A 25,519-nucleotide genomic window follows, 5' to 3' on the forward strand; every position below is an offset into this window, starting at 1 on the left:
ACCATTTATTTTATTTTATTTATTTATTTTATTTTAATTCCATTTATATCCCGCCCTTCTCCAAAGACTCAGGGTGGCTTACAAGCTTAGCAGTAATTGAATTTCATTTTGTTAGATAGGGCCCTGGGTTCAAGTCTGTCCACACCCTCCTGTATCTTAAGCCTGTCTTCTGGAGTGTGGGCTATTCCTGCCAGCTTGGTGTCCTCTGCACATTTGATGAGTTCCCCATCTATCCCCTCGTCCAAATCGTTGATGAAGATGCTGAAAAAGGAATTTATAATGAGCTCCCAATCACCATCTTCCCTTTAAGAGCGTGAGTGAAAGGGGGAATGGGATTTAATTCAATTCAATCCAAAAAGGAATACAGTTGCTTCTTTAAAAATGAGGACGCTCCGTCCCACCGGGAGGTTTCAACTCGATAGCCTTCGGACCGCAATGGTAGTTCCCATCCGCATCCCCCTCTCCCTCCGCCTTGATTGGATTCGCCCGAAGGGGCCCAGTTTCGCTCGCAGAGCTTCTACGGACGAGACCACTCGCCACCGACTGATTTTATATTCGCCGCGTATCCCCCCCTTTCTTTACCGGTTGGTTGGTATCACCCCCCCTGAGGCTGCTAGGATTAGCCCGGCGCCTCTTTTCCGAGTCCTACACCCCCGCGGGTGTGTTCAGAATGGTCTCGCCCCGTAGAAATAGGTGTAGACGTATCCGGGAGAGACCACTTCACGGCTTCCAGGAGGGGAGGAACTAGGAAAGGAATCGATGGGGCTTCTCTGAATGGCAATCACTTGAATGTGGCTGGTTGTGCATAATTAGTCTGAAGGCAAGGAAAAAAATAATTGTGCATGAAGGTAAAATGAGTAGGGGGGCTCAGACTGCCGCCCCCAGGTTTGGTTGTAGGCTGGTCGCTTTCTGTGCTGGTCAAAAGGCTTTTGTGTGCATGCTGAATTAAACTGCATTTTTTTTGTTGCACTTCTTGAATAAGCCACGATTGGCCAAGTTCAACCTGACACATGGTTGAACCAACAACAGTGGCTTGAGTTTGCATAAATGATCAAACCATGGTTGCACACTGGTTTAGTCTAATGCGCAAATCTAGCAACAATACAGCACATATGGGGTTTAAGGACCCTGGGCTTTTAGCAGGTTGGGGCAATGTCCCTGGGGTAGGATTGCTACCAGGTTGGATCTAGTCCATTTTCTTTTCTAATTTCCCATAATGCTCCAGAGTGATGGGTGATGCATTATGGGAAATGAATCGACTTCAGATTTTGGATGAAAAAAAATGTGTTAAGGTGTCAAAGTTAACCAGTAAGAGACACTGGATGAATCTTTATATTGCTCCTGAATTTCCCTTGTGAGTTGTTGCCAGGATAATGTTTGGTGTGCTTGCGTCATTTCTCACCAGGTTGTAAAACCAGGTTCTGCCTCCCTTTTGGCCCTAAAGCTGACCACACATTCGAAACAAGCCATGTTTAGCTCTGTCAGGTTTCTGGGCTTGGTGGGGAGATAAAATGGGGGAGGAATTCGAGTTGCTGGAAAATTGAAAACTTGTTTTTTAAAAAAATGGTGTGGTTCGCTGTAAACCTAACTCTCCATCTGAAGGTCAAGTCTACCTTAGACCTCAAGTTTGTTCTTCTCCTTAGGACTCTAGTTCCCATCATCCTCAGCTTGCCTGCTGCTTAGGTGAGCTGCAAACCTGACTGAGATTTCTTTTTCTCCTTTCAATTTCCTGGGATAGGTGATTAGTTCCTGCCCTCTCTCTCTTTGAGACTTCTGGAGTCCGGTCAAGATGGTGAGTTCTCCGTTTCTGATCTTTGATGAGGATCCTTCCTGATGTTCCCCATGGCTTGCCCGAAGCCACGTCTGTCATCCTCAGCTACCTCTCTTTGGTTTCCCCCTCCAGCACGGAAGGCTGAAGGTGAAGACGACAGAAGAGCAAGCTGAAGCCAAGCGCCTGGAACGGGAGAAGAAGCTGCACCAGTATGTGACAGCCACCAAGGCCATCTTTGAGAAGGTAAAACACCTGAGGCTGGGACTCCCTAGTCTGCTCCTGGGACAAAAGGGAAGGCCTTGTGTGGATCGGGACATCTTTGCCGTGGGGGCCTTCGGAATCCTGGCCCTTCTCGCTCGGTTGAAGAACCCTTGGTGTTGGAAAGGATGGGTGGATGGAGTGTGTGTGTGTGTGTGTGTGAGAGAGAGAGAGATGATAGACACATGGATGCATGGTGGATGGATGGATAGATATGGATAGAGATAGATTCATATGGATGGCTAGAGATAGATAGATAGATAGATAGATAGATAGATAGATAGATAGATAGACAGACAGACAGACAGACAGACAGACAGACAGACAGACACAGACGGATGGATGGATGGATGGATGGATGGATAGATATGAATAGAGATAGATACATATGGATGGATAGAGAGACAGACAGACATGGATGGATAGATATGGATAGAGAGATACATATGGATGGATAGAGAGAGATAAACATGGACGTATGGTGGATGGATGGATGGATGGATGGATACTCTAGATCGGGTAGGCAACCTTTTATGACTCATGGACTGGCTCAGGAATTCTGGGAGTTGAAGTCCATGAGTCATAAAAGAGCCGAGGTTGCCTACCCCTGCTCTAGATGGATAGAGATAGATTCATATGGATGGCGATAGATAGATAGATAGATAGATAGATAGATAGATAGATAGATAGATAGATAATAGATAGATACACAGACAGACAGATAGACAGAAAGACAGACAGACAGACAGATGCATAGTGGATGGATGGATGGATAGATATGGATAGAGATAGATAAATATGGATGGATAGAGAGATAGACATGGATGCATGATGGATGGATGGATGGCTACTGTAGGTGGATAGATAAAATGGACAAATAGATACAGTGGATGGATGCATGGCTGGATGGAGAGAGATGATAGAGACAGGCAGGCAGGATGGATAGATGGGATGGAAGGACAAACAGACAGATAGATATGATGGGTGGATAGATATGATAAATAGATGGAGGCGGGGGGATAGATTGCACTGCATAGATTTGCTAGCAAATTGCCATTTTGAGGCAGCACAAATTTTTTTTCCAGCTTGGTTGGGGAAAAGCCTAACAGAATTAGGAACAGCCTTTGAAAGCTTTAAGGGGCCAAAACCTTGACGTGCCAAAAAACCTCCCTTTCATTTCAATCACCCCTAAAAAGTTCCAGAAAAGGCTGATCGGGCCTTCTGAAGCCCTTGGGGGCAAAAAAAAAGATTCATTTTTCAAAAGACGCAAAACAATGGTTTGCCCCAAATGGACCCAATTCAAGAAGCCGGACCAACGTGACCTGCCAACAGCTTTTGACTGATGGTTGTTGTTAGGCCCGAACGTGCTAGGCCACAACCAACAACACAATGGCTTATGGAGAAGGTGTGGTCTACTACACGTGTAGAGAGGGGGCTCCATTTGCACAAAACGTGGCGCTTGGGCCGGTCTGGTGTGATTGTAGGCCCAGCCATCGGGCGACTCAGCTTTGAAGTCACAATTCTGGGTTGCGCTGAGGGGATATTTTTCACTCTCGGCCGCTAACTTTTAAGAGGGGTGGACTTCAACTCCCAGAATTCCTCAAAACAGGATTCTCCCTCGGCGTTTCTTTTGCTGCTAGGATTTTGTGTGCCGTGAGAATGTATTGTACAGTTCTGCAATATCTTCCGGAAGGGCCTTTGTCTGCTCATGACCTGTTTAACTGAATTTGACCAGGAATACGGTGAACGGAAAACACTGTAATCGTTTAAAATGGCTGCCGATTTCTTCCTTCCTTCTTTCCTTCCCTCTCTCTTGGTTTCTGTCCATCTTTACTCTTTTCCCTTCTTTCCTTCCTTCTCTCTTTCCTTCTTCCTTCCCCTCTCCCTCTCTCACCCACTCCCTTCCTTCTGTTTCCTTCCTCCTTCCCTCTCCTTCCTTCCTCCCTCTCCTTCCTTTCTTCCTCCCTCTGTCTCCTTCCTCCCTCCTTTCTCTGTCTCCTTCCTTCCTCCCTTCCTCCTTCCCATCTTCCTTTCTTTTTTCTTCCTCCCTCGCTCCCTCCCTCCTTCCATCTCCCCATCTTCCTTGCTTTTCACATCTTTCTCCCTTCCTCCCTCCCTCCCTCCTTCCTTTTTCCCATCTTCCTTCCTTCCTTCCTCCCTCCCTCCCTCCCTCCCTCGCTGCCTCCTTCCTTTTTTCCTTGCTTCCTTTTCACATCTTTTTCCTGCCTGCCTTCCTTCCTCCCTCCCTCCTTCCCTCCCTCTGTCTCCTTCCTTCCTCCCTTCCTCCTTCCTCCTTCCCATCTTCCTTTCTTTCTTCTTCCTCCCTCGCTCCCTCCCTCCTTCCTTCTCCCCATCTTCCTTGCTTTTCACATCTTTTTCCTTCCTTCCTTCCTTCCTTCCTTCCTTCCTTCCTTCCTTCCTTCCTTCCTCCCTCCCTCCCTCCCTCTGTCTCCTTCCTTCCTCCCTCCCTCCTTCCTTTTTCCCATCTTCCTTCCTTCCTTCCTTCCTTCCTTCCTTCCTTCCTTCCTTCCTTCCTTCCTTCCTTCCTCCCTCCTTCACTGCCTCCTTCCTTTTTTCCATCTTCCTTGCTTCCTTTTCACATCTTTTTCCTGCCTGCCTGCCTTCCTCCCTCCCCCTGTCTCCTTCCTTCCTCCCTTCCTCCTTCCCATCTTCCTTTCTTTCTTTCCTCCCTTGCTCCCTCCCTCTTTCCTTCTCCCCATCTTCCTTGCTTTTCACCTTTTTCCTTCCTTGCTTTCTTCCTCCCTCCCTCCCTCGATTCCTCCTTCCTTTTTTCCATCTTCCTTTCTTTCTTCCTTCCTCCCTCCCTCGATCCTCCTTCCTTTTTCCCATCTTCCTTTCTTTCTTCCTTCCTCCCTCCCTCGCTCCCTCCTTCCTTTCTTCCATCTTCTTCTTTCCTCCTTCCTCCCTCCTTCCTTTCTTCCATCTTCCTTTCTTCCTTTTCACATCTTTTTCCTGCCTGCCTTCCTTCCTTCCTCCCTCCCTCCCTCTGTTTCCTTCCTTCCTTCCTCCCTCCCTCCCTGATAGTTCAACTCCACTTATCCTAAAGTACCCAAGGGTGAGAAACACAGTTAAGGGGAACCCCCCCCCACACACACACACACTAAAAAAAACCCAACAACCCTTCCTTGCTTGGTGTGCGAGGCCTTCCTGAGAAATTGGAGGGCGGCAGGGGTGCGAAGGGCGTGTGGCACGCCGCCATCTTCACTTTCCGCTTCAGAGGAAACTGGGACAACTGGACAAGGAAGCTCTGGAGCTGACCAACCAGGTCCTCAGCGCCAATCCGGATTTTGCCACGCTCTGGAACTTCCGGCGAGAGATCGTCCTGCATCTGGAGAAGGAGGAGTGAGTGGCGGGGACGGGAGGGGAGGGGGCCGCGGGGAGGAGGCGGAGGGTCTCCCGCGTGGACCGGGACCCCCATCTCCACATCTCCACCCCTTCCACCTCCTGCCAGGAGCCCGGAGGAGATGCAAGCCCTGTGCAAGGCTGAGCTAGCCTTCCTGGAATGCTGTTTGAGGGTGAATCCCAAATCCTACGGCACCTGGCACCATCGCTGCTGGGTGATGGGCCACGTCCCGGAGCCGGATTGGGCCCGCGAGCTGGAGCTGTGCGGCAAGTTTTTGGAGATTGACGAGCGCAACTGTGCGTACTTCTTCCCTTTCTCTCCCGGGGGCACCTGGCTAGCAGGATGACAGGATACAGGTGGTCCTCGGCTTACGACCACACGGCGGAGCCCCCCCAAAATTTCCGTTGCTAAGCGAGACATCAGCAAAGTGAATTTTGCCCCCATTTGTATGACCGCGCTTGCTGCGGTTGTTAAGCAAATCGCTGCTGTTAAGTGAGTCACTCGGTCACTAAGCGTATCTGGCTCTCCCCCCCCCCCCCCCCTTGACTTCGCTTGTCGGAAGGTCGCCAAAAGGAATCACGTGACCCCGGGAACGCTGCAAGCGTCATACAAGTCCGTGCTGGTTTCCAAGTGTCTGAATTTTGATCATGTCACCGTGATTGTAAGGGTGAGAAATGGTCACAAGTCACTTTTTTCAGTCCCGCTGTAACTTCCGATGGTCACTAAACAACTGTTGTAAGTTGAGGACTACCTGTAACAGAGTTGAAAGGGACCTTGGAGGTCTTCTAGTCCAACCTCCTGCTTAGGCAGAAAACCCTGTACTATTTCAGACAAATGGCTATGTAATCTCTTCTTAAAAACCTCCAGTGTTGGAACAGCTACAAATTTCTAGTGGCAAGTTGTTCCATTGATTAATTGTTCTCACTGTCAGGAAGTTTCTCCTTAATTCCAGGTTGCTTCTCTCTTTGATCAGTTTCTAACTGTTGTTTCTCATCCTGCCTTCTGGTGCTTTGGAAAATAACGACCCCCTCCTCTTTGTGGCAGCCCCTCAAATGTTGGAATACTGCTATCATGTCACCCCCTAGTCCAGGGATAGGCAACCTCGGCTCTTTTATGACTCGTGGACTTCAACTCCCAGAATTCCTGAGCCAGCCAAGCTGGCTCAGGAATTCTGGGAGTTGAAGTCCACGAGTCATAAAAGAGGCGAGGTTGCCAACCCCTGCCCTAGTCCTTCGCTTTGTTAGACTAACAGAATAACAGTGTCGGAAGGGACCTTGGAGGTCTTCTAGTCCAACCCCCTGCTCAAGCAGGAGACTATACCATTCTAGACAAATGGCTGTCCGATCTCTTCTTAAAAACCTTCGATGCTGGAGCGCCCACAACTTTTGTTGCTGTCATGTCACCCACCCACCTGGTCCTTTTTTTCATTAGACTAGAGCAGGGGTAGGCAACCTTGACTCTTTCATGACTGGTGGACTTCAACTCCCAGAATTCCTGAGCCAGCCATGCTGAGGAGAAATGGAGAGGTTTCCATGCTGAGTCATGCTGGCTCAGGAATTCTGGGAGTTGAAGTCCACGAGTCATAAAAGAGCCAAGGTTGCCTATCCCTGGACTAGAGACATACCCAGGAATGAGGAATTCTGGGAGTTGAAGTCCACATGTCTTAAAATGGCCATGTTTGATCCTTCTCTGTGGCGCCCCCTGCAGTTCACTGCTGGGACTACCGGCGTTTCGTGGTGCAGCGGTCCAAGGTGTTGCCCCAGGACGAGTTAGCCTTCAGCGACAGCCTGATTACCCGGAATTTCTCCAATTATTCATCCTGGCATTATCGCAGCCTCCTCCTCCCGCAGCTGTACCCCGATCCCCAGCACCAAGGCCGGATCACGGAGGAAATCCTTCTGAAAGGTGGGAATTGGGAACGGACGGGTGGGGGAGAGGCATTGCGAGCAGAGCCCCCCCACTCTTAGAAGAGGTTCAGGGTTTTCATGGGGTGGGGGGGCTGGTCTCCCCAGGAAGAGAACAAAATACAGGTGGTCCTCAACTGGAGTCCAAAATTTATGTTGCTAATGAGACATTTATTAAGTGAGTTTTGTCCCGTTTTGCGACTTTTCCTGCCACGGTTGTTAAGTGAATCGCTGCAGTTGTTCAATTAGCCACACAGTTGTTAAGTGAATCTGGCTTCCCCCATTGACTTTGCTTGTCCGAAGGTTGCAAAGAGGGGGGGAAATCACATGAACCCGGGGCACTGCGACCGTCATAAATGTGAACCAGTTGCCAAGCATCCAAATATAAATCACCTGACTGTGGGGATGCGACCGCCATAAGTGTGAAAAATGGTCATAAGTCACTTTTTCCAGTGGCGTTTTAACTTTGGACGGTCACCAAGTGAGCTCTTGTAAGTCGAGGACTTTACCTGTATTGCATTACCATGTGCTAGACAAAATGGTCTCAGAATGGCTGAAGGTTGGAAAACAATGGATTTTAGTCTTATTTGGGTGGGGAATTCTGGGAATTTGAGTCCATAGGTGTTGGGTAGACAGACAGACAGACAAGATGGATGAATGGCTACATAGTAGATAGCTACAATTAGATGATGGATGGATGGATGGAGATAGATAGATAGATAGATAGATAGATAGATAGATAGATAGATAGATGATGTAAGAGAGAGAGATGATAGAATTAGACGATAGATGATAGATAGATAGATAGATAGATAGATAGATAGATAGATAGATAGATAGATAGATAGATACAATTAGATGATAGCTAGATAGGTAGATGATATAGATAGATGATAGACAGAGAGAGAGAGAAAGATAGAATTAGATGATAGATAGATAGATAGATAGATAGATAGATAGATAGATAGATAGATAGAATTAAATGATAGACAGACAGATAGGTAGATAAGTAGATGATGTAAGAGAGGTAGATAAATAGATGATGTAAGATAGATATATAGATAGATATAGAATAAAGAGAATTAGATGATAGATGATAGATACAATTAGATGATATAGATTAGATAGATAGATAGATAGATAAATAGATAAATAGATAGATAGAAGGATGGATAGATAGATAGAAGGATGGATAGAAGGATGGATGGGTAGTTAGGTACAAACAATTAGATAATAGATGATTTTATATATATATATATAGAATATGTGTATATATACAGTATATAAACAATTATATACACTGTGTGTGTGTGTGTATAAACAATTAGGTAGATTATAGATGATACAGAATTAGAAATAGACAGACAATTAGAGAGATAATATGCAGATAGAGTTGAACTCTAAAAGTCTTAAAGCAGATGAGATTGAGGAGCTGATGTGTAGCCCATCCATTTTCCGCTGCTTGCTGCTTCTCATCAAAAGGCGAATAAACCATATTTCTTAACTGCTCTTCTCTCCTCTCTTGAGCACCACCCCATCTCCTTTTTGCTGCTTTTTAGTTTTCTTTTGAATCTCTCTCTCTCTCTCTCTTTCTCTTTTTTTTTTTGGAGTGTCTCGAACCCATGACTGAATCCATGCCAGCCACTCTTGCCCAACCCTCCAAAAGCAGCCGATTTTATCAGCCGGGGGACGATTCCCAGCTTTGCGTAAGCTGCCTGGTTCGGTTCCTTCTTCCTGATCGTCATCAAAAGCCCAAATTTTGTTCTTCTTTTCATGAGGGTGCACCGCCTTCCTTTAATTGTGCCGTAAATCATCTTTTGGACAGATTCCTTTATCCCAGTTGAGCTTGGTGTGGAGGCTTTGAGTGGCTTTATCAGATGTTGCTTTTTGAAAGGGGAGGGGGAAAAAATCTGGGTTTTTTTTTCCCTTCCTTTTAAATGTCTGGCAAGTCACTCTGGGAAAGGGAGTTTTCCTCTCATTGTTAACTCTCACAAATCATTTCTGGGCCATGAAAAAACATACCTGAAGTTTAGTGGGGTGTTTTCTCTCAAAAGCATTTTTCAGGGAGGAGATGACCTCCTTATATATTTTGGGCCTGCGATCCCAAGTTCGCCCTTCACACGGGCTATTTTTAACCTGCATGTTTTTCCTCACAACGTCGGGATACGGGTAGTCCTCGACTTCACAACCAGAGCTATTTTATTTTATTTATTTATTTTATTTTATTACATTTATATACCGCCCTTTCCCGATGGACTCAATTGGAACCCCTAGCAACTGCCAAGAAACAGCTGGTATTTTTAGCCATAAATATCAACAAGAAGCATTTTCACATCCAAAGTGCCACGTTGGGGGTAGTCCTAGCAACTCCGGCACTGGAAAAAAGTAACTTAACGACCGGTCCTCGCATTTACGACCGTAAATTTGGGTGCTTGCAACTGGCATGGATTTATGATGGTTGCAGTGTCCCGGAGACACGTGAGCTGAATTTTCACTCTTAAACTAGGCGGTTTAAGCAGGCCGCACCTGATTTTGTGACCTTTTATTTTTATTTATTTATTTTGGGGGGGGGGGAAGGCTATGGAGAGTAAAGGAATCAGTGTGGTTGTTAAATGAATCACGTGGTTTGTTAAGCGAATCCAGCTTCCCCCATTGACTTGGTTTGTGGGAAGCCGGCTGGGAAGGTCACACACAAATGGTGACCCTGGGACAGTTCAACTGTCATAAATAGAGGCCAGTTTATCAAATATGAGCAGCTGACTGTGGGGATGCTGTGATGGTCGTAAGTGTGAGGACTGGTCATAAATGGCTTGTTTCAATGCTGTTCTAAATTTGAATGATGGCTGAAGGAATGGTTGTAAGTCAATGACTGTAGGTTTTTTTTTCTTATCTACCTTCCTTCCTTCCTTCCTTCTCTTAACTTTTTTTTTCTTTCCTTCTTTCCTTCCTTCCTTCTCTTCTCGTCTCCTTTCCTCTTTTTCTTCTCTTAACATCTTCCTTTCTTTTTTCCTTCTTTCTCTCTTTTCCTCTTCCTTTTCTTCTCTTCTTCCTGTCTTTTTCCTTCCTTCCTTCCCTCCTTCCTTCCTTCTCTTCTCTTAACTTTTCTTTTTTCTTTCCTTCTTTCCTTCCTTCCTTCTCTTCTCGTCTCCTTTCCTCTTTTTCTTCTCTTAACTTCTTCTTTTTTTCCTTCCTTCTCTCTTCTCTTCCTTTTCTTCTCTTCTTCCTGTCTTTTTTCCTTCCTTTTCTCTCCCTTCCTTCTTTTTCTTCTCCTTTTTTCCTTCTTTTTCTTCTCTTCACCTCTTCTCTTAACGTCTTCCTTCCTCCCCTCCCCTTCTCTCCTCTTCCTTCTTTTTCTTCTCTCAACTTCTTCCTTTCTTTTTTCTTCCTCTTTTCTCCTCCTCTTCTTCTCTCAACTTCTTCCTTCCTTCCTCCCTTTTTTTATTTATTTTTATTTATTTTAATTCCATTTATATCCCGCCCTTCTCCGAAGACTCAGGGCGGCTTACAAGCTTAGCAGTAGCCTTCATTCTATGTATATGCCTGCTTTATTAGGGCTTTCACACACACACCCAAGCGGCATTATTACAAAGTCAGCTTTTTTCTTTTTGAGCCCTGGTTTTCCTCTTAACCACCACCCCCCTCCAAAATTAATAATAATAAAAAAACAAAAGTTTGTGGAAGATTAAATAAACAGAGGATAAGAGCTTCAGAAATTCCTTTGGGCAAGGAGAGCATTAAAAGGTAATTAATCATAACCGTCTCCAGGAAGAGTGACAATTTCTAAGTTCCCTTTCAACCTCCTCCTCCTTTTTCTCATTCCCTTTTCAGCCCCTTTAGAAATATGAAGAGGAACAAAAAATCTCAGCCAGCCGCACCTGCCTGATCTCAGCTTTCTCATGATCGAAAAATGTTGAGTGTTTTCTGTTTGCAAAAGCCACGATAGCAACCATTCTCGGATTGCCAAAAATTGGCCTAATCGCTCTGCACCCAATGCTGCAAAAAAATTTCCCCCCCTGGAGCAATTTTACTGGTCTTTTTGTGTGTGTGTGTGTGTGTGTGTGTTTGTGTGTGTATGTGTGTGGCTTTTTTGGTCTGGGGTGGTGCTTTCGTTCCATGCGAGGAAAAACGGGTGCTCAGCTCTCGTTACATGTGAGGGCTCAGCTCGGAACAAACCAGGATCCACCGTCTTTTGGGGACGTCCACAAACAGGGGTATCCAAGAAGTAAAATCAAGATTCGTTTGTCTCCTTGCCGGAGGGAGAATTCATGCTGCAGTTCATTCTGAACCAGGTTTTCCCCGTGGGTTTAAAAGTCAGCTGCCGTAGTGGGGGGGGGGGGTGTCTCCAATTTACGACCATAATTGGAGAATGGAAAATTGGTCGATAAGCGAGACATCCAACAGTCGTCATTGGCGGCCTTCCCTGCCAGCTTCCCCCGTGGCTGGGAAAATCACAAATGACGGTCACATGTCTCCGGGACACTGCAACCATCATAAATCCATGCCAGTTGCAAGCACCCAAATTTACGGTCGTAAATGCGAGGACCGGTCGTTAAGTCACTTTTTTCCAGTGCCGGAGTTGCTAGGACTATCTCCAACGTGGCACTTTGGATGTGAAAATGCTTCTTGTTGATATTTATGGCTACAAATATCAGCTCTTTCTTGGCAGTTGCTAGGGGTTCCAATTCCAATTCTGCTCCTCTGGGTTGATTATTATTATTATTATTATTATTATTATTATTATTATTTTATTTTATTTTATTTTATTATTTTATTATTTTATTATTTTATTATTATTATTATATAAAACTTTTATTCATAAAACATGAAACTCAATCAACTGAACACTCAAATTGACTGGTAATAAAGGTTGGCATGGGTTGCTGCCAGCATCCTAGGTATCAACCAGGTATCTCCTTAAAATGTAAGATGTTCCGAGTAGCGCAGTTTTTTGTAGTTATTGCAGGAAGCTACAATTTCTTGATGTATTTTGCAAAGTTTTTGGACATAGTTCCCAGTGCCCCGATGACAATGGGTATCACTGTTACACGTTTCATCCATAATCGTGCAGTTTCGATGGCCAGGTCGCGGTATTTTGTAATTTTTCCCAGTTCTTTGTCTTCGACTCTGGCATCTCCTGGTACAGCGATATCAATCAGCTGTATGCTTCGGTTCTCTACGACTGCGATATCTGGCGTGTTGTGTTCCAAATGGCGATCTGTCTGTATTCGGAAGTCCCACAAGTTCTTCACACAAGTTCTCATTCTCGACAAATTATTATTATTATTATTATTATTATTATTATTATTATTATTATTATTATTATTATCATTATCATTGTCATTATCATTATCATTATCATTATTATCATTACATATTAAATTTATATGCAGCCCATCTCATTGTCAAGCAACTCTGGGTGGCTTGTAAGTTTGAAGACCCCTGATATAGAGTTGCTAAGAGTCAGGCAACATACATTTAAATATTAATAAAGCATTTATATATGATAATATATATGCCTGTAATTAGTGCAGGTTCGCATCCCACCAGGCTCAAGGTTGACTCAGCCTTCCATCCTTCCGAGGTAGGTAAAATGAGGACCCAGATTGTTGGGGGCAATTAAGCTGACTTTGTAATAATGCCGCTTGGGTTGTGTGTGAAAGCCCTAACAAGCAGGCATATACATAGAAGGAAGGCTACTGCTAAGCTTGTAAGCCACCCTGAGTCTTCGGAGAAGGGCGGGATATAAATGTAATAAAAAAATAAAATAAATAAAATAAATATAAAACCATGAAAAATATTATTAAAACATTCAGGGATAAGAATGAAAAGATTTGATCCAATCTTCTCCCTTCCAGAGCTGGAACTGGTGCAAAATGCTTTCTTCACGGACCCCAACGACCAGAGTGCGTGGTTCTACCACCGCTGGCTTCTGGGCAGAGGTAGGAGCCAAGCAGCCATTTTGTTTTCGGGGAAATTCGGCCCAAGGCCGATTTTGAGGAAGGGTTTTGTTTCAGGCCTCCTCAGGATAGGAAAGGGGGCAGGGCAGAGGTTTCTCTCCAGATAAATCAAAATTATCCCCACAGAATCTTCTGGTTGCTGCTGAGGAGATTGGAGGCCGGAAGAAATGAGGCTGAAAGTTAAAGGAGTTGGTGGTCTCTGAGCTTGGTTGTTTTCTTGCGGACATTTCCTGACCCAACTAGGGAACGTCATCAGTGCGAGGGTCAATAGAGCACTGAAGATGTTACCTAGTTGGGTCAGGAAACGTCAGACGTCATGAAACGTCTGCAAGAAAACAACCAAGCTCAAGACCACTCAAAACCCCACAGATATTTCTCCTCCTCCTCCTCTTCCTCCATTTCTCCTTCCCTTCTTCTCTGCAATTGCCACACCTTTCTAGCACTGATGACGTTACCTGGTTGGGTCATGAAACGTCTGCAAGTAAGCAAGCGAGCTCAAGACCACTAAAGACTCCACAGGCCTTTCTCCTTCTCCTTCTCCTTCTCCTCCTCCTCCTCCCCTTGTCCTCCTCTTCCTCCATTTCTCCTTCTCTTCTGCTCTGCAATTCCCACACCTTTCTAGCACTGATGACGTTACTTAGTTGGGTCATGAAACGTCTGTAAGAAAGCAACCCAGCTCAGAGAGCACTAAAGACCCCATAGATCCTCCTCCTCCTCTTCCTCCTCCCCCTCCTCCCCCTCCCTTCTGCTCCTCTTTCTCCATTTCTCCATCCCTTCTGCTCTGCCATTCCCACACCTTTTAGCACTGATGGCATTACCTCGTTGGGTCATGAGACGTCCACAATAAAACAACCCAGCTCAAGAGGGCACCAAGTCTTCCTCTTTCTCGTTGTGCTCCCCTCCTCCTTCTTCTCCTGTTCCTCCACTCTGCACAACTCTCTCCCTTCTAGCCCTTGACGCTGTTCCCTAGCTGGGTCATGAAATGTCTGCAAGGAAACCACCCAGCCGAGAGGCCACAAAAAAAAAAACACCCCACGGTTCAACCTTGAGCTACAGACATTCTTTTTTTAAAAGGAGATTATTGATGCTCTCATGAATTGGAAACCTTTGCAGGCCTGCTGATCCCCAACCTTTATAGGTGATGACCTATAAAGCCCTAAATGGCTTGGGTCCGGGATATCTGAGGGAACACCTGCTGCCGGCATCAAGTTCCCTTCGCCCAGTGCGCTCCCACAGGGAGGGTCTTCTCAGGGTGCCGCCGGTAAGAGATTGCCGGCGGACGACACCCAGGGGGAGGGCCTTCTCAGTGGGGGCGCCTGCCCTGTGGAACCAGCTGCCCGTGGAGCTTAGGACTGCCCCCGACCTCCGTTCATTCCGCCGGGGCCTGAAGACCTGGCTCTTCGAGCTCTCTGGCCCAGGCTGAGGATTAATCTTATTTTAACTGGGGTTTTATTTAGGCAGGGACACATATAATTTTTTTTAAAAACTTGTTTTTAACTTTTGTATTTTGGTTTTTTAATCACCCTGTAAACCGCCCTGAGTCCTTCGGGAAAGGGCGGTATATAAATGTAATAAAATAAAATAAATAAATAAATAAACCAGCACCATCCTGCGAGATAAATCTCCGTATATCTGGCCCATGCTTCTGGTTCAGGATGGCACTTATAAAAACCCACCTTCCACTCCCCCACTCGGATGCCTTTGTCTCCCACGCTGTTCCCGCTTAGGTGATGCGGAACCGACCATTCGCTGCGTCTACGTCAATCGGGAAAACACCTCCCTGGCGGTGGCCTTCTCCCATCCTGTGGCGGTGAGTTCCAAAGGCTGTCAAGCAAACAAGATTTTTCGGAAGTCTGCTGGCCGGGCTGACCGTTCCCTTCTCTCCTTTTTTAGGTGGCTCCGGCATCTCATGACCTGATTGTCTTCGGGGACGAGTCCCCGCTGGTGGTCCGCTGGTGCACACCGGACGGGAAAAATAAACCCGGACTTATGTGGGTATCTTTTGAGACTCAGCTGGACCACGGATGGATTTCTGGGGAGCAGAGAAACAAATGGGGGGGGGTGCTCTTTAGCTGCAGGTGCTGAAAGTATCCAGGCTGCCTTTAAAATTAAACCTAGGCAGGCAGTCCTCGACTTAACCGCAGTTCAGGAGTTAGTGACCGTTTGAAGTTGCAACGGCACTGAAAAAGGGAACTTTTTTTTTCCACACTTAATTACCGTTGTGGTAACCTGGTAGTCGTGTCATGTGATCAAATTGGCTCATATTTATGACAATTGTACTGTCCCGGGATCACGTGATCCCCTTTTTGCAACCTTCTGACAAGCAAAGTCAATGGAGATGCCAGATTCACTTAACAACCAGGTTACTAACTTAACCGCTGCAGTGATTTGCTGAACAAGTTAATCAAGATAGAGCTGGGGGGGACCTTGGAGGTCTTCTAATCCAACCCCCTGCACAAACAGGAGACCCTAGACCACTTCAGACAAATGGTTGTTCAATCTGTTCTTAAAAAACCCCAGAGGAGAGGAGAGGACAGGACAATACAAAACAGAATAGGAATAGAATATAGAATAGGAATAGGAATAGAATAGAAACAGAATATAGAATATAGAATATAGAATAGGAATAGAAAAGAACAGAATAGAAATAAGGAATAGAATAGAAACAATATAGAATAGGAATAGAATAGAAATAAGGAATAGAATAGAATAGAATAGAATAGAAATAAGGAATAGAATAGAATGAAAGAATAGAATAGAATAGAATAGAATAGAATAGAAATAAGGAATAGAATAGAATAGAACAGAATAGAATAGAAATAAGGAATAGAATAGAATGATAGAATAGAATAGAATAGAATAGAATAGAATAGAATAGAATAGAATAGAATAGAATAGAATAGAAATAAGGAATAGAATAGAATAGTATAGAATAGAATAGAACAGAATAGAATAGAAATAAGGAATAGAATAGAATGAAAGAATAGAATAGAATGAAAGAATAGAATAGAATAGAATAGAAATAAGGAATAGAATAGAATAGAATAGAATAGAATAGAATAGAACAGAATAGAATAGAAATAAGGAATAGAATAGAATGAAAGAATAGAATAGAATGAAAGAATAGAACAGAATAGAATAGAATAGAAATAAGGAATAGAATAGAATAGAATGAAAGAATAGAATAGAATAGAATAGAATAGAAATAAGGAATAGAATAGAATAGAAACAGAATATAGAATATAGAATATAGAATATAGAATAGGAATAGAACAGAATAGAATAGAGTAGAATAGAAATAAGGAATAGAATAGAATGAAAGAATTAGAATAGAATAGAATAGAATAGAATAGAATAGAATAGAATAGAATAGAAGCTGGAAGGGACCTTGGAGGTCTTCTAGTCCAACCCCCTGCTCAGGCAGGAGACCCTGTACCATTTCCGACAAGTGGCCATCCAATCTCTTCTTAAAAGCCTCCAAGGATGGAGCACCCACAATGTCTGGTGGCAAGCTGTTCCACTGGTTAATTGTTCTCAATGTCGGGAAATTCCTCCTTAGTTCTAGGTTGCTTCTCTCCTTGATCAGTTTCCATCCATTGCTTCTTCTCCTGACTTCTGGTGCTTTGGAAAATAAGTTGACCCCCACCTCTTTGTGGTAGCCCCCGAAATACTGGAGTACTGCTATCATGTCACCCCCTAGTCCTTGTTTTCTCTAGACCGGCCATACCCACTTGCTGCAACCAGCTGTAACAAGACACGTCGTAAAATGGAACAAAACTCCAATTAACAACTGTATGTCTTGCTTGGGCTTGGTTGTGGCCGTACGTCAACGAACTACCTGTAAACGCAACACACACTGTCAGCATGTCGGCTTATGCTCAAATGCTTGTTATCTTGCAGAAATCCAGGAATGTATCATTTGCATATTAGCCAGAGGAGATCGGAGTGGATTTCACTGCTCTCTGGAGATCAGGTTAGGCAAGGTGCATCTGAAAGAGCGCACATGGAAGGTCCAAAGGAGAAAAGAATTGGGAAGAGATTAAATCAAGACTCTTAGACGGCGCTTCTCAAGCTGGACCGTTTGAAGAAGGATGGACTTCAACTCCCAGAATTCCCCAGCCAGCTCTGCTGGCTGGGGAATTCTGGGAGTTGAAGTCCATCCCTTTTCAAACGGCCCAGGTGGAGAAACACCACTTTAGGAGTTTCCTAAAATGGAAAAAAAAAAGAATAGAATTCCCGCGGAGTCTGTTGAGCAGGATTCCTGCAAGATCAGAGGAATGCCAACTATGGCAATTAATTCCTATTTAGAATGATGGACTTCAAAGAGCTGATTGCTCTTGCTAAAACCCGGTGTCTTGTGTATTTTAGCTTAACTTTGGGTTGTTCTTTCGAATAAACTTGGCGTGGTCCAGCAAGGAGGCAGCCATTTTATTTCATAGCAAAGAATTCTCAAGCTGGCTGTTGACGAGGCTAAGCGAATCGCGACCTTTGTTAAGTGAATCACATGGTCATTAAATGAATCTGGCTTGACATCCTTGTTAGTAGCCATCTGCAAAGGACACAAATGGGGATCGCATGAGCCAGGAACGCCGCAGCTGTCCATCGCTACGTGGTGGGTGGCCAAGCATCCAAATTTTAATCACGGGACTGCAAAGGGGGGGCGGTCGTAAGTGCGAGGACCACACATGTCCCTTTTTTTTTCCCCACTGCCGTTGTAACTTCCAACGGTCGCTAAACGAAGACAGTTGAGCCCCCAAATTTCCGTTCCAAAGCGAGAGCGTTGTGAAGTGAGATTTGCCCCACTTTGCGACCTTTCTCGCCGCCCTCGCTAAGTGAATAGCGGCAGTTGTTCCGTTAGGACGGTAACAAGTTAAGTAAATCCGGCTTCCTCCATCGACTCAGTTGGAAGGTCACAAAAGGGGACACCGGGGATAAATATGAGTCGGTTGTCCTTTTGAATTTTGATCACGTGACCCCGGGGATGCTGCAACGGTCGTAAGTGTGAAACACAGCCATAAGTCACTTTGTTCTTGCAACGTCAAATGGTCACTAAACAAAGTGTCATAAGTAAATTGGGCATGTCTAGTCTAATGAAGAGGAGGACGAGGGGGGTTCATGACAGCAGTCTTCCAATATTTGAGGGGCGGCCCCAAAGAAGAGGCAGTCAAGCTATTCTCCAAAGCGCCCGAAGGCAGGACAAGAAGCAACGGATGGAAACTCATCAAGGAGAGAAGCAGCCTGGAATTAAGGAGAAATTTCCTGACAGTGAGAACAATTAACCGGCGGAACAGCTGGCCACCAGAATTTGTGAATGCTCCAACATTGGAAGAGACTGGACAGCCATTGGTTTGAAATGGTATGGGGTTTCCTGCCTGAGCGTGGGGTTGGACTAGATGACCTCCAAGGTCCCATCCAACTTTATTAAGTCGAGGACTACCTGCATAAGAAGCGGGGGAGGGGGACAGCTGCTTTTGCCTTGTTCCAGAATTATTTTGTTGTGGATTCCTTAAATCCGGCCATTTTGCCAGCTGTGTGAATTGCCAACGTCTGCCCTCAATGATCACTGGCCTCAACACACTTTTCGGGTCCTCTGGGCTGAAGGACACGTGCAGAAGGAATGTGTGCTCTTCAAAGGTGATGTAACTGTACACACACACACACACACACACACACCACTATCCCCCACCCGATTTTCCTGCTTCCACTGGACCCCTGTCCCCCCTCTTTCTTCTCCGCAGGCCACAAGGACTGCTGGAACCAGGATTCGGTGACGGAGGAACAGGTGTTCAGGTAAGGGGGTGGCCCAGATCTCAGGATGGGGGCCTTGGGCTGGGTTCACACAACACGCTAAATCAGGGAGAAGCAACTTGCGGATCTCGGCAAAAGATACAGGCCAGAGTTTTATCGGACCGAGCATCCAGGAAGTCAGGTTAATGGTCTACAAAGCAAAAACGTTAGCTGGTTGGTGTCTGGGTGGATGGGATTCCTTATTTTCCTAATCTATGGAATGGAAGCTGCCTTTGCAAAGCGCTTCCCAGAATGCTGGGTAGGGAACTCTGGGAGTGGAAGTCCAAGATGGCCAGGGAACTCTGGGAGTGGAAGTCCACCCATACTGGTTGGGATATTCTAGCAGTTGAAGACTACCCATATTGGCTAGGGAGCTCTGGGAGTAGAAGTCCATCCAAGATGGCTAGGGAATTCTGGAAGTCCAAGGTGGCTAGGGAACTCTGGGAGTTGAAGTCCACCCATGCTGGCTAGAGAACTCTGGAAGTTGAAGTCCACCCAAGCTAGGTGGAGAATTCTGGGACTTGTAGTCCACCCAAGCTAGCTGGAGAATTCTGGGACTTGTACTCCACCCAAGCTGGCTGGAGAATTCTGGGACTTGTAGTCCACCCAAGCTGGCTGGAGAATTCTGGGAGTTGAAGTCCACCCAAGCAAGCTGGAGAATTCTGGGAGTTGAAGTCCACCTATGCTGGCTAGGGAACTTGGGGAGTTGAAGTCCACCCATGCTGGCTAGAGAACTCTGAGAGTTGAAGTCCACCCAAGCTGGCTGGAGAATTCTGGGAGTTGAAGTCCACCCAAGCAAGCTGGAGAATTCTGGGAGTTGAAGTCCACCTATGCTGGCTAGGGAACTTGGGGAGTTGAAGTCCACCCATGCTGGCTAGAGAACTCTGGGAGTTGAAGTCCACCCAAGCTGGCTGGAGAATTCTGGGAGTTGAAGTCTACCCATGCTGGCTAGGGAACTTTGGGAGGTGTAGTCCACCCAAGCTGGCTGGAGAATTCTGTCCACCCATCTTAAAATGGCCGCCTTTGAGAAACACCGCTTTAGGATACAAATCTTCTAAATGCCGATTTGACTCGCTGGTTTTGCCTAATGAAAACAAGAAGCCTGTGGGGAAGCCAGGCAGCTAATCCACGTCTAACAAGCCTTCAGTCACCGCAGCAACTTTTGGCAACAATGCACAACAGCAAAGAGAGAAGGTGGAAGCGGCACCTCCTTCGAGAGAACAACACAACCGTTGTGCAGCCTGCACCACAACAGAGCCCAAAGTTTCTTTCTGTTGCTAAGCCAGACAGTTGTGAGGCGACTTTTGTCCCATTTCACGACCTTCCTGGCCAAAGTTGTTAAGTGAATTCCTGCGGTGGTTAAGACAGGGGTAGGCCACCTTGGGGCTCTTTTATGACTCGTGGACTTCAACTCCCAGAATTCCTGAGCCAGCGTGGCTCAGCTTGGATACCTCTCTCTTTCCCCTCAGCACGGCTGGCTCAGGAATTCTGGGAGTTGAAGTCCACGAGTCATGAAAGGGCCATAGTTCCCCCATGCTGGCTGAGGAATTCTGGGAGTTGAAGTCCACGAGTCATAAAAGAGCCCAGGTTGCCTAACCCTGAGTTAGGAACAAAGGTTGTGAGGTGACTTTGCTTGTCAGAAGGTCGTAAAAGGGCAATCGTGTGATCCCGGGGACACTGCAACCGTCACAAATACATGCCAGTTGCCAAGCGTCCACATTTTGATCACGGGAGATGCTGCAGTGGTCGTTAAGTGTGAAAAACGGCCCCAACTCACTTTTTTTTCTGTGCCATTGTAACTTCAAATGGACACTAAAGGAATGGTCGTACATCAAGGACTCCCCGTATGTCTTTGTGCCAGACCTTTCTCTGTCTCTCTGTCTCTCTCTCTCTCTCTCTCTCTCTCTCTCTCTCTCTCTCTCACACACACACACACACACACACACAGAAATTACAGGTAGTCCTCAATTTATGACCACAATGCCCAAAGTTGCTGTTAAGTGAGTTTTGCTCCATTTTACGACCTTCCTTGCCACCGTTGTTAAGTCAATCCCTGCAGTTAAGTTAGCAACACGGTAGTGAAGGGAAACCAGCTTGCCCCATTGACTTTAATAATAATAATAATAACCAAGTTGGAGGGGACCTTGGAGGTCATCTAGTCCAACCCCCTGCTCAGGCAGGAAACCCTATACCATTTCAGACAAATGACTGTCCAGTCTCTTCTTGTCAGAAGGTCGCAAAAAGGGGAATCACGTGATCCCAAGGACACTGCAACCGTCATAAGTACATGCCAGTTGCCAAAAGCATTCATATTTCGATCACCTCACCGCTGGGGCTGCTGCGACGGTCGTAAGAGTGAAAAATGGCCCCAAGTCACCTTTTTCAGTGGCGTTGTAACTTTGAATGGTCACTAAATGAATGTGGGAAGCCGAGAACTGCCTGTCTCACCTTTCAAATAAGGGCACAAAATGGCCGAGGGAGCACTCCCTCCTTCATTCTGCCTCAACCACCACCACCACCCCTGCGAGGTAGGCAAGGGATATTATCCTGTTTGGTTTCATCACCGCGATCCCAATTTGTTCCCGTTCTCCACCCCACCGCCTTGGTTCTTGGGCACCCAGCGCCCGTTCTCGGCCCCAGGGCGGGCCAAGATCTTGCCGTGAGCTGTCCAAAGGGGAAACCGAGTCAGCTGGGGTGGTTTATTGCCCCACCGATGCTCGGGCACGAGTCAGGCTTCCTTCAGCCGGGGAAGGGCTGTGAGCTGTGCCTGACTCATGGGAGGAAGGCCCATCCACCAGGGTTAACACGCTCATTGCGTGTTCAAAAGGGGGGGGTGTGACGTCATGGGTGGAGGGTGGGGTGAGCCAGTTCAGATTGGGGTGCCCGGAGCAACGCAACGCTGAAAAGTGTGTGTGTGGAGGGGGGGCAGGCCCTGGCATTATGGTTGCAGCCAAGCTCAAGGGTTAAAACTCGGGATCTGGCCAGGGGGGAGGGGGGGGGATGTTTTGACAAGTTGGAGATGGGTGGACTCTTGTCTCCCAGAATTCCCCAGCCAGCATGGGTGGGTTTCAAGGGCCCAGAATTCTCCAATCCTAGGCTTCCGAATTTAGCTTTTTTCTGGGAATAGAGGAGAATGCGTTGTTTTGCCGTGTCTTGCAAAAAAAGGGGTGTAATCTGTTCATGATCTGTTTAATTGAATTGGATCAGATGTTGGGTGAATGGATCGGGAGAGAGGGGGGTTCATAATGGCCTTCCCATCCCTCCCTTCCCATCCTTCCTTCCTCTCATTCCCATCTCTTTTCTTCCTTCTCCCAACCTCCCCATCTTCCTTCCTTCTCTCCCATCTTTCCTCCCACCCTCCCTCCCTTTTCTCTTTCTCCTTCCTTCCTTCCCTGTTACCAAGCACCTGGCACTTGCTTTCTCTGTCATGCTGTGGCTGAGTTTTCCTTAAGGGCTACTTCCTTCCTGACCTCCTGCCTCCTTCTCCTTGCCCCAGGTGCGAATTGTCCATCGAGAAGTCAACCGTGCTGCAATCTGAGCTGGAATCCTGCAAGGAACTGCAGGCCTTGGAGCCGGAGAACAAGTGTAGGTTGATAGAGCCGCTTCGCTCCCACACCACACGGGTGGATCCTGAGAAGAGACCTCAGTAGTAGTAGCAGCGTCAAATGTTTTTGCTAAGTTACTAGGCCTTAAAGACTGTACTAACCATCTGTGGAACATCCGTAGAATGACATTGTTTTACGCTTCCCCGCAGCTCTCTTTCCTCCAGGAAAATATGCAGAATTAAAGGAAGCTGGTGTGAATGAATGAGCAGCACTGATTTGAGGTCGGGGTTCGCTTGATTCAACCTGAAAATCTCCTTTTTTTTTCCTCCTTAGGGTGTCTCCTGACCATCATCCTCCTCATGAGGGCTTTGGACCCCTTGGTGTATGAGCAGGAGACTCTCCGCTACTTTGCCGCCTTGAAGGTCAGCCCGGGAGAGAGACACCGAAGGCTGGTGTCAACTCACACTTTGTTCGGAAGCTGGCATTGCGCATGTAGCATGCAACATCTTCCCTCAGCAGCTGGGGATTTGGGTCACTGCCCTCCCAGTGCACCCCAAGGAGGTCAGGCTGGAAAAAGCCACCCACTCCCCACCCCGTCTCGGCGGGATGCCTTCTGGGGACAACAGCACCCCTGAGCACGTGCAGAGCTGTCCTTCCTTCTTCAGCCCCCTTTCCCTCTTCTCCCTCATACATCCCTAGAGGGAAGTTACAAAAGGCTCCCTGGCTTACATATTAATTTGAGAAATCATCTCAGATTTCTTTGCAAGATTCTGCTTTTCATCCTGGGCCACTTTAAGAGGGGTGGACTTCCAACTCCCAGAATTCCCCAGCCAGCGAAGATTTACCAGAATTCCATATAGATAAAGAAGACCACCTTTATCACATTATTGATAGAGTAACTTTCTTAATAGATGGTGGGAGTGCAGTCCACGTAATATATCTTGACCTCAGCAAAGTGAAGAGAAAGTTGGCCAGGGAATTCTGGGAGTTGAAGATCTCCCCATTTTAAAGTATGCTGGCTGAGGAATTCTGGGAGTTGAAGTCCACCCATTTTAAGGCATGTTGGCTGAGGAATTCTGGGAGTTGAAGTCCACCCATTTTAAAGCATGCTGGCTGAGGAATTCTGGGAGTTGAAGTCCACCCATTTTAAAGCATGCTGGCTGAGGAATTCTGGGAGTTGAAGTCCACCCATTTTAAAGCATGCTGGCTGAGGAATTCTGGGAGTTGAAGTCCACCCATTTTAAAGCATGTTGGCTGAGGAATTCTGGGACTTGAAGTCCCCCCCCCCATTTTAAAGCAGCATACAGTATTAACCTTGTGAATTCTAAAGCTTCCTCCTTCCATTATGTATTCAAGAGGGACAGTGAATAATATTTATATGTTACTTATATGTCAGGGTGTAGGTCTATACATAAGTTGTACATAGTATGTTTTAAACGTGTGTTATATATGTGTACACTTTGAGAGCAAGCAACTAAATTTCATTTTTAATGTGTGCCATTGTGCCCACAGGAAAAAATGACCATTAAGATTATCTAATGTAATCTAATCTAATCAGTCTGGCTGAGGAATTCTGGGAGTTGAAGTCCACCCATCTTAAATCAAGCTGACTAGGGAATTCTGGGAGTGGAAATCCACCCATTTTAAAGCATGCTGGCTGGGGGATTCTGGGAGTTGAAGTCCACCCCTCTTAAATCAAGCTGGCTGGGGAACTCTGGGAGTTGAAGTCCCCCCATTTTAAAGCACAATGGCTAGGGGATTCTGGGAGTTGAAGTCCACCCCTCTCCAAGTTGCCAAGAATGAGCAACACTGCGGTGGCTTTACACAAAAGTGATCCACCTGGATAGGTTGACTTGTCTGTTTTGTTGCTGCTACCTGGCGATGCGCCCATGCTCTCCTCTGGTTCTCCTTCCACAGGCCGCAGACCCCATGCGCTCCTCGTACCTTAATGACCTACGGAGCAAGTTTCTAATTGAGAACAGTGTCCTCAAGATGGAGTACGCCGATTCGCGGGTGGTGGACCTCTCCCAGAAGGTACTCGGCGTGGGGTCCTCAATGGGGCCGCATCCACATGGAGGGAAGTGTGTAGTAGGGTGCCCCAGGGCTCTGTCCTGGGCCCAGTGCTCTTCAACATCAACGATTTGGACGAGGGGATAGATGGGGAACTCATCAAATGTGCAGGGGACACCAAGCTGGCAGGAATAGCCAACACTCCAGAAGACAGGCTTAAGATACAGGAGGATCTGGGCAGACTCGAACCCAGGGCCCTATCTAACAAAATGAAATTCAGTGGTGAAAAAAGTAAGGTTCTACATTTAGGCAAGAGAAACCAAATGCACAGGGATGGGATAGGTGGTACCTTGCTCAATAGTAGCAACTGCGAGAGGGATCTCGGAGTCCTAGTGGACAATCACTTCAATATGAGCCAGCCGTGTGCTGCAGCTGCCAAAAAAGCCAACACAGCGCTAGGCTGCATTAAAAGGGATAGAATCAAGATCAGGTGAAGTGTTAATACCACTTTACAAGGGCTTGGTAAGGCCACACTTGGAATACAGCATCCAGTTTTGGTCACCACGATGTAAAAAAGATGTCAAGACTCTAGAAAGAGTGCAGAGAAGAGCAACGAAGAGGATTAGAGGACTGGTGGCTAAAACATACAAAGTACGGTTGCTGGAATTGGGTGTCTCGTTTAATGAAGAGAAGGATGAAAGGGGGACATGATAGCAGTGTTCCAGTATCTCAGGGGCGGCCCCAAAGAAGAGGGAGTCAAGCTATTCTCCAAAGCGCCCGAAGGCAGGACAAGAAGCAACGGATGGACGGATGGCTGTCCAGTCTCTTCTTAAAAACTCCCAGTGTTGGAGCGTTCACACCGCTTCTGGAGGCAGGTGGTTCCACTGATTAATTCTTCTTGCAGTCAGGAAATTTCTCTTTCA

General features: G+C 46.4%; 1 protein-coding gene across 4 annotated transcripts in view; it reads left to right on the forward strand.

Moving 5' to 3' along the window:
- Positions 1 to 489: 489 nt before the first annotated feature.
- Positions 490 to 25,519, forward strand: part of RABGGTA (Rab geranylgeranyltransferase subunit alpha) — a 28,006-nt gene continuing 2,976 nt past the window's right edge. Inside the window, exons 1-14 of one of the 4 annotated variants that reach the window (XM_083376257.1) lie at positions 490 to 584; positions 1,739 to 1,792; positions 1,904 to 2,014; positions 5,268 to 5,392; positions 5,502 to 5,689; positions 7,101 to 7,298; positions 13,153 to 13,236; positions 14,982 to 15,064; positions 15,148 to 15,249; positions 18,783 to 18,888; positions 18,993 to 19,044; positions 22,538 to 22,626; positions 22,920 to 23,008; positions 24,504 to 24,620. In XM_083376257.1, coding sequence (XP_083232383.1) covers positions 1,790 to 1,792; positions 1,904 to 2,014; positions 5,268 to 5,392; positions 5,502 to 5,689; positions 7,101 to 7,298; positions 13,153 to 13,236; positions 14,982 to 15,064; positions 15,148 to 15,249; positions 18,783 to 18,888; positions 18,993 to 19,044; positions 22,538 to 22,626; positions 22,920 to 23,008; positions 24,504 to 24,620 — 1,347 coding nt within the window. In that variant the 5' untranslated portion in view covers positions 490 to 584; positions 1,739 to 1,789. Of the gene's footprint in view, positions 589 to 616; positions 849 to 1,738; positions 1,793 to 1,903; positions 2,015 to 5,267; positions 5,393 to 5,501; positions 5,690 to 7,100; positions 7,299 to 13,152; positions 13,237 to 14,981; positions 15,065 to 15,147; positions 15,250 to 18,782; positions 18,889 to 18,992; positions 19,045 to 22,537; positions 22,627 to 22,919; positions 23,009 to 24,503; positions 24,621 to 25,519 lie in introns of those variants that run through there. The other 3 variants (XM_083376260.1, XM_083376258.1, XM_083376259.1) reach the window with 3 other exon arrangements.

Source organism: Vipera ursinii, assembly GCF_947247035.1.
Source record: "Vipera ursinii genome assembly, chromosome: Z".
NCBI classification, from domain to species: Eukaryota; Metazoa; Chordata; class Lepidosauria; order Squamata; family Viperidae; genus Vipera; species Vipera ursinii.